The sequence below is a fragment of the Haliaeetus leucocephalus genome, unplaced genomic scaffold (assembly GCF_000737465.1).
Source record: "Haliaeetus leucocephalus isolate CR32 unplaced genomic scaffold, Haliaeetus_leucocephalus-4.0 Scaffold2, whole genome shotgun sequence".
Classification (NCBI taxonomy): Eukaryota; Metazoa; Chordata; class Aves; order Accipitriformes; family Accipitridae; genus Haliaeetus; species Haliaeetus leucocephalus.
The window spans coordinates 17305864-17314126 of NW_010972438.1; the positions used below are offsets into that span (position 1 = coordinate 17305864).

At 45.5% G+C, this 8263-nt stretch overlaps 1 protein-coding gene across 2 annotated transcripts; it reads right to left on the reverse strand.

Moving 5' to 3' along the window:
* Window positions 1-638: 638 nt before the first annotated feature.
* ALAS1 (5'-aminolevulinate synthase 1) lies at window positions 639-7983 on the reverse strand. 2 transcript variants are annotated; one of them, XM_010573071.1, is made up of 10 exons: window positions 7685-7983; window positions 6760-6966; window positions 5634-5783; window positions 5330-5552; window positions 4657-4841; window positions 3871-4050; window positions 3502-3666; window positions 2169-2437; window positions 1522-1684; window positions 639-924 (listed from the first exon to the last, which is right to left on the reverse strand). In XM_010573071.1, the coding sequence occupies exons 1-10, from the start codon at window positions 7887-7889 to the stop codon at window positions 764-766; spliced, it is 1908 nt and encodes a 635-aa protein (XP_010571373.1). In that variant the 5' UTR covers window positions 7890-7983; the 3' UTR covers window positions 639-763. The 2 variants fall into 2 exon arrangements, with proteins under 2 accessions (XP_010571373.1, XP_010571364.1); XM_010573062.1 differs by having other exon boundaries at window positions 5634-5789.
* Between the last annotated feature and the right edge of the window lie 280 nt (window positions 7984-8263).

The following is an 8263-nucleotide window of genomic DNA, read 5'->3' on the forward strand; positions in this document are numbered from 1 at the left end:
CAGCCAGAGGCAACTTGCATCTACCACCTGTAGTGGTAAAGGTGCCTTCCTTTCCCAGCTGCTACACCACCCTGCCACCTTGGTTTTCTAACTGTCAAAGCAGTCACAAAATACCACTTATTAGATCTCAACAGCACTTTTTTCCTCTTAATAGTGAGGACCATGCTGAACACCAAAGGGGGAATGCTTGTGCATAAAACTCCAAAGGCAGAATAGGGCAGTAGAGGGAGACAGTGTCTAGCAGAACCCATTCTAAATACCTGTCTCCAGAAAAAAAAACAGTGCAAGCTCATTATACAGCATTTCTTAAGCAGTATACTCTTGCTTAAGTTTTAGTGTGCATGTAGTACTCTACCTGCATGTTTTCAAAAGCTTTCAGGTAGAAGCTCATGAGAAGCTATAAATGCCAGTTTTCTCTTTTCATAAGAAATAAACCCCTCACTTACTTGTAATACTCCAGGAAACACTATTAAAGTTCTTTTGGCATACACTTACTGAAAAGTCAGTACTTCAGCTGAAAGGCATTAAGCTGTAGGCCACTGTTTTTATTCCACCAGATGCCCTTCCAACCACTGACATTTCAGTTTCACTTATGGAAGATAAGTAGAGAAGCAAACAAAAAACACAACTGGGCATAATGGCTCTAGAAATTTATTTTCAGAGCTTAGTGCTTCAACTATGATTAAAATACTTATTAAGCAATTTAAAAATGCTACTGACTGGGTACTAGAACTAGACAAGAATACAACTAAGACCATTACTTTCATGCACTGACAGATACTAGTTTGCTCATGCCACTGAAGTAGGATCTTTCCCGTTCACTCATCAGTTCAAAATGTAGGGGTCTTCTACAGAAGTTGCATTCAGCTGATGAGTGCGGTTTCAGCTCCAGGCCAACATCCTTCCATGTAGCTAGCAGTTTTTCTGTTATGAGCAGAAAAATTCATTAAGATCAAGGCTTAAGACAGTGGATGGCTTTAGAGAAGCAGCAGAAGAGAAGTGTCATCATACCTATTCTCCTAGCAAATGAGGAGGGATAATAGGAATTCACTGTGACATAATTAACCACTTGAGCAAGGTGACTGGGCTGCAACTAAGTCTCAGCTATCCTCATACTACCTCTTCTGACAGGATCAGGCAAGCTACATTCCCTGGAAAGATCTCTGTTTAAGACAAGTTAACAGCTCAGCCAAGGAGAGCAGATTTCTTTGGACCCCACATAACATTGTTTAGGACAATGCATGAGCAGAGCCCCAGCAGAGGTGGCTGGGATGGAACTGGCTGGGTACAGGACTGCACTGGCCTTGCACACTCTGTTCTAGGATGCAGTGCACAGGCCTTCACATGCCATGCTCAAAGCAAGTTAAGTGCAGAGGTACACACTATGTGTGCTGCTGAAGTGGAAAGACACTGTCCAGCTTGTGACATCTAAGACTTAAGTATTTCCTAGTCTCATCTTTAGTATAAAGACTGTATAGACAACCCCATATTTTCATTGCACTGATGTAAGAATCCACTCACCAAGAAAATAACTCATCATCTGAGGGGTGTGGTGAGGCGTAGGGGCAATACGTAGCAGCTCTTCTCCACGGGGAACTGTGGGGTAGTTGATTGCTTGGACATAGATGCTGTGCTGGCTCATCAGCTTGTCACAGATCTCTGTATTTTTAGCAGCATCTGCAACCTAAAGTTCAAAATTCTAAGTTACAACCAAAGATCAACCAAAACTGCAAGGTGGCAGAACTGTCAGCCCAACTTGGCTAGCCACAAGAATCAAATAGGACTACTTAGTCTTCCTTGTGCCACTATAAGTAGCATATACATCAGAAAGAACAGCTACAAGCTTGTGCTGTAGAGCCCTCTGGGCATAAGCACGCCATTGCAGCCTAGCCAGGTAGCTCTTTATACCAGAACTCTTCTTTTTACTAGCTTCTTACCAGTCTCCTTGCTTTCTGTATACTGTTAGATTGTGGGTTTTGTACACTTCATCATTTTGCTTTACAACATTTATAGCAGGCTGAGGTCAAGTTAAGCCAGACTCCAAGCACATCACTGCTGAATACTGAACAGAACTTTGTGAATGTTAACCAATACCTGAAAGTATAATGTTATCGTGGACACGAAAACAGGCACTGCAGTCCTGCATCAACAGTATCCAAAGTACACACCCTTATTGGAATGATGTGACTGGGGCAGTGCACCACAGGAAGGCCTGCATCCATCAGCATCTGTCTCATAAGCTTCACATTGCGTTGATGCTGGCGCCTCAGAACTTGCCCCTCTGCGCTCTTCAGAGTTCGGACGGATTCTAGGGCACCAGCTAAGAGCATGGGTGGCAGGGACGTTGTGAAAATAAAGCCAGCAGCATATGAACGAACAGTGTCTATCAGAGAACTTGTACTGGAGATGTATCCTCCTACACAACCAAACGCTTTGCCTGAGGAAAAAAAAGGCAGCCAAGCTTATTCCTTGTACCCATTAGAATGGCTTGAAGTATTATAGCCTTTCACTTGAAGGAATGAGTTATTTTGACTGCATACTTAACGCAACAATGCTAGCCCCCACCACTAATCTTGCATTTACTCAGCACATGTTACAGCTTTGTTTTTAAGCCAATCCTGATAACATGGATCTAATTATTACACAGCAAGCCAGTTCAAGACTTTTTCAAATACCCAAGTTTTGATTTTTGGGAAGACCTTATAAGCCAAATCATTGAGCATAGACTTCAACAGTGACCCCAAGTGATCAACACTAAGTCTCTCAGCAGATTTAAAATAATCTGTTCCAGAGATGCTAGAAATAGCCTATGCTCCTAAGGAGCACACAAGGTTGTTACTGTGATTGTGTGGTCAATACCAGCCTCCCTTTCCAAATGTTCAGGTACCAGAACAGAGCCACAGACAGAACTAGGGTGTCTGGTGAATGCTTCTGTTTCTATTAGGCTGTCACCCAAATTTGTACATTTCAGAGCCATGAACTTCCCCAGTCAATTTTATTTATGTTTTGGAAGCTGTTTAAACAACTTTGCAATTTGCAGCAGTAAACTTACTCCTAAGCCTGCATTCTACTAAGATAATAGCAGTTGCTTCAGTTCTTGCCAAATCTCTTTACATAACTCCCCATCTCAGGTTTCTAGATTAGAAGCACTCCATTTCACATAAAAGAATTAAGTACTACTAAATATAGAGTACTACCCTACTAGCATTCTCACCTGAATTTATTCTTGAGTTGTATAATATGCCACTGGAGGACTTTTTGCTAGCTTGTTTAAAACAAAAAGCCCAATGCTACCTTAACTGATTTGTAAGGCAGTGTAAGTAGCTTAACACAAGCTTTTCAAACTGTGGGGCATACTTAAATCCTTTGGGCTTTTTGGAAAATTCTAGCCCCCAACAGCCCTTAGCAAGTTCATTTGAATAGACTGAGTTAACCTACTTAATCTGGCTGCTCAGAAGCTTTGCTGCCTTAGCTTCTGTGAAAATGCCAGGCCATACATACCAAGCGTTCCAGAGATGATGTCCATCTTGTGCATGATTCCATCCCGGTCTCCTATACCACCACCTCGAGCTCCATATAGCCCCACAGCATGCACTTCATCCACAAAAGTGATTGCCCCGTGCTCATGGGCCACATCACACAGCTCTTCCAGAGGACAGACTGCACCTAGGAACCAAAGCAGTGACTGGAAGTTTAGGATTCCCTGTACTCAGCTTGGATAAATACTAGAAGTACCCCCAAACACTAGGCATTTCAGAAGACTATTTTCATGTAAACCCTTATAGCACTGTACACTTTTAGATCTAAAATACAGATGATTTGAGCACTAACTGCACTGAAAGGAGAGAGAAGGGTTTGATGTCAGCTTACCATCCATTGAGTGAACAGTTTCAAATGCAACAATTTTAGGGGTAGAAGGATCAGACTTCTTCAATAGTTCTCGAAGATGGTTGACATCATTATGGCGAAATATGTGTTTTGGCACCCTGCTGTTTCGGATCCCCTGGATCATGGAGGCATGGTTTCCAGCATCAGAGTAGATCTCACAGCCTGAGGAAACAGCCCCGTTACACTTTAAGTATAGAAAGCATTAACTGATCCCAGCATTGCTTTATGTATGGAAAGTGTTCAGGCAGCAATGGTAGCATGTTCTAGAAAGTAATGCTCTTGATCAAAAGAACAAGTTGCAGACCATGCACAAAAATATTTAAGGCTTATTTTAGGTGTTAAAACTAAAACAAACTTGAGCTTAAGGAAATACAGAAGGGTTTTTCCAAGTCCTTCATAATTTTATCTAACTCTAACTTCTGAAGGCAGACAGCATGCAAGAGAAAAGTTCACACCCACAGGTGGGAGGACACTAAATTCCTGCTGCCTCATTTTCAGGTGGAATTTAAATGTAAGAGCAGAAGACTCTGCTTTTTGTCTAATTCCTTCTGCAGTTCCTAGCTCCTAGACCTCAATCTCAGTAGGCTGCTACTATGATTTAAATGAGTTGAACATAATTTGAATATGGCATTAACAAAAACAACCATACTTTGCTGATCGAGTAGGATGAATCCTCACTTTGGGTAGCCATTTGTAAAATGTACTCCCAACTGCTTAGGGCAAGGTTGTGTTTCTGTGGTAAATACAGAGTGCAGTTTGAGATCTCACCTGGCAGCATTTTAGCTAGAGTGAAGAGAGTGGAGTCATTGGCTACAAAGCAAGATGAGAACAACAGTGCTGCATCTTTTCCATGAAGATCAGCTAGTTCTTTTTCCAAATCGACATGAAATTTACTTGTTCCTGAAATATTTCTTGTGCCTCCTGCTCCAGCACCATGTTGTTTCAGTGTATCCCTACAGAGGGCCCAAAGAGAGGCATTAGCATTACAGAATGACACACAGATGAATAAAGGATCATTGCCAAAAACATTCTAGTACATAATCAGTATTGTTCTAAAAAGGAACTGGCTGCAAAAAGCAGCTGTTAGATTTAAGGTTTTTGAGCAACTTGCACAACTTGGGAATCTGATAAGCTAAGAAATCAGTTACTGAATACAGCTGCAATATAACATCCAGTTTATCTGGTAATATTTGGGGACTTCTAAGGAAAATCCAAGAAGCAGTGTCAGTGACTGACAGGTATACTGCAGCCCTGGAGCTAAATACTAAGTTACCTACCTGAGCTCAGGAGAAGAGTATAAGCTTAATTATAGACCAAGAATAATATCAGAAGCAGCTTATGTAGCACAGTACAGAAATCAATTCTTCAGAACCCTTCCCACAAAAGCTTCTGCAGGGCACTATAGCTTGCAGCTGTCTCTTAAGAATATGGCACTACTCACATAACTGCTCCACACACACGAGGGTGACGACTCATCCCCAGGTAATCATTGCTGCACCAGACAGACACCTCTTTCTTGGTGATCAGAGAATCAGTATAGTCATCTGCCATGGGAAAGATTTGTGCCTTTCGGTTGACTGTTTTGAATACTCGGTAGGTGTGATCCTTCTTCTTTTCATCTATCTTTTTCTCAAAGAACTGATCATACTGGAAGGTGGATACAGCTGAAATGAGAGAGAGACTTAAGCACACAGGGAATAATCACAAGAGACCAGGCCCGTGGGGGTTTTGCCAGACAATCTTACATTTTGGCAAGTTATCCTGAAGCAGATGAGACACACTTTCTGGTCTTTGCTTCAGCACAATATCCTTAAACTTCTTGAGCAAGCCACTCCGCTCTTCTCCCTCAGTCTCAATGTTCCTCAGTGTGGAAGTAGTTGGTATTTTGGCAAATTCTGTACCTACAGACATTGTAATAAACTCCGGTAAGCTTAATCAGTTTGAAACAAAATGAAGTAAGTTGACTTCAGCAAAGCTCACGCTTTAAGTAACTCTAACTCTTCATTCTTTAGGAAGCATGTGCCTGAATCCACGTGCGCCTGTTAGGATCAGCTATTTTATTTGCTTACAATTTTGTATTGTACACAACAAAAGGAAAGCCTTGCTAGTTAATAACAATACAACATGTAATTTCCTTACAACACATTTGGTTCATCATGATTCAGAAAACCACTCTATACAGCTACAGCATTTATCTCAAAGAGCTGGTACACACCTAACCGAAGGCAGAGTTCTAGTCAGCTGCTTCCTTTTTGTTCCTAGTATTTTGTTCAGTTAGCACAGATTTTTTTAAAACTATGCCACAGAAAAACAGAAAAGTAAAATAAGCTTCCCGAGACAGACAGTAAGGGTTTTCTGATATTGGTGAAAAGTTCCTTCCTTTGAAGGACAGCCCTTCCGCATCAGGACTGAAAGCCAGCCAACACCCTTTAGTTCCATAAACCAAAAGCCGCCACCTTTGCTTGCTTTCCGGCTTGGATTTGTGCTGGTACTTGCCTAGCATCTTGATCCAGTTTCTTCTATCTCTGGATATACAACCTTTGTCTATACCAGCACCCTGGTAAAGCTCTCTTCAGTTCTAAGCATCCGCTTCGGGTGCGTGCGTAACAGCTCCATTCGCACAGTTAGAGCCAGCGTATCAAAATACAGCATACACTATTCCTGCACCAAAATCACCCAGGGGAAACACTGCACAATATTGCAGGTATGCCATTAACACCTACATTCTCCAACAACTTTTTATTGCAGTCTCCCATAATCCTACCTGCATAATTTAAGTGGTAACTGTTACGACTTGGCACACTCTTAGAGCAAAGTCAGACACCAGAAGCTCTCAGAAGGAACCAGCGCTTCAGCACAAAGAATACGTACCTTTCCTCTCCGCCTGCATTTCCTGCACATCCTCTTGGAGTTCTAGGCTGGCTTTGCAGAAAACATTACTGTTCTTGTGATTCATCTGAGCTGCCAGGAATGGGCATTTGGTAGCAGAGCTCTGGCTAACGCCAGCAGGTGGGTGGCCAGTAGGTGGCTGGGTTCCATCTGTATTCTGTTGGGCCACCTCTTTGGCATTTTTGGCCTCTGAGGTGGGGGTGAAGAAGGGAAAGCACTTCAGCTTCATAATTTTAATACACTGACTTAAGCTTTTCTATGCATGACCTTCACAATTAATTTAGCACAAGCCATTCAGAACTATTTAACTGAGCAGTCACGCTGTATTTATACAAGCATAAAATCCCAGTAACACCCAAGCGGCATCTGATTTAAGATGCTCGATGTAGCACTGTACCCTTTGAGGGAAAACAAATAATCTCTCTTTCTCTTTCACTGCCAAGGGGAAGATTTTCTTTTGAGGAGTTCAGCTATTTTCAGCCACCAGTCCTTCCCCTGCTACAAGCCTCCACTCCTTCCCCTGAGTGCCAGGGTAAGAATCCCCCAAGGGATGCTACCGGGTGGGGTGAAGAGACGCTCCAGCGGGAGAAGTCCCAGCCCCGTGACCCAGGATCACGGATCCCCCACCAGAGCTCACTGCAGGACATCCTAACAGTCCGGTCTCCGCTTTGCGCCGTGCCCATGCTTAATTACCACAGACATTTAAAGGATTAAGCAACCCTTATCTCGAAGCTGCCCATTCCAGAAGTTTCCTTCTGTGACACAGACGCTTGTTTGGGTTTTTCTTCTCCTTAAGGGTGACTAGGTCTGTCCCTAGGAAGGCTCCCCGCTACGGCTACCGTGACCCGCCGCCCACCCGCAGGAGAGGCCCGGCCCCAGGCCGCGGCTCCCCTCCGGCCGTACTCACCCCGGCGGGCCGCGGGGGTCTTCTCCTCCTCCGCCTGCTGCCCGCGGGCGGCGGACGTGGCCAGGGCGCGGGCGGCGGCCGGGGGAGCCGCCTCCATCATCCGGGGGCAGTGCTGGGCGTAGAGGAGCAGGGAGGGCCCGGCCTTCTGCAGGAAGGCCTGCGAGACGCGGGCCAGGAACGGGCAGCGCCGCACCACCGCCTCCATCCTCGCCGCCGGGAACGGGAGGCCGGACTCGACTTCGGCTGCCACCGGGAAGGGAAGAGGCGAGACCCGGGCAGCGCTCCCGTACCCGGCACCGGCCCGCTCCGCCGCTGCCTATATAGCCCGGGCGGGCAACGGCGCAGGCGCGCTGCGGCTGCCCCGTCGCCACAGGGCGCAGGCGCGGGCCGGGCCGTGAGGAAAGCAGCGAGGGGCTGGGGGCGGCGGCTCCGGGGCGGCTCCCGCGGGGACGGGGGGGTCCCTGGGCGGCTCCCGGCGCGCTGTGAGCGGCTGCAGGCGTCCTGAGGAGATGGGGGGCGGTGAAGCGTGAGGGGCCGGAGGGGGCCCGGGCGGCTCATGGGGGTGTCGTGAGGGGATAG

What these genes read in the sequence shown, in the direction of transcription:
- ALAS1 (XM_010573062.1), bottom strand. Translation starts at nt 7,889, where the DNA reads ATGGAGGCGGTGGTGCGGCGCTGCCCGTTCCTGGCCCGCGTCTCGCAG. An exon ending in AATGCAGGCGGAGAGGAAAG is followed by an intron (nt 5,790 to 6,759) that starts GTACGTATTCTT and finishes CAATGTCTGTAG; the next exon opens with GTACAGAATTTGCCAAAATA. An exon ending in AACTGTTCACTCAATGGATG is followed by an intron (nt 3,667 to 3,870) that starts GTAAGCTGACAT and finishes TTTGGTTCCTAG; the next exon opens with GTGCAGTCTGTCCTCTGGAA.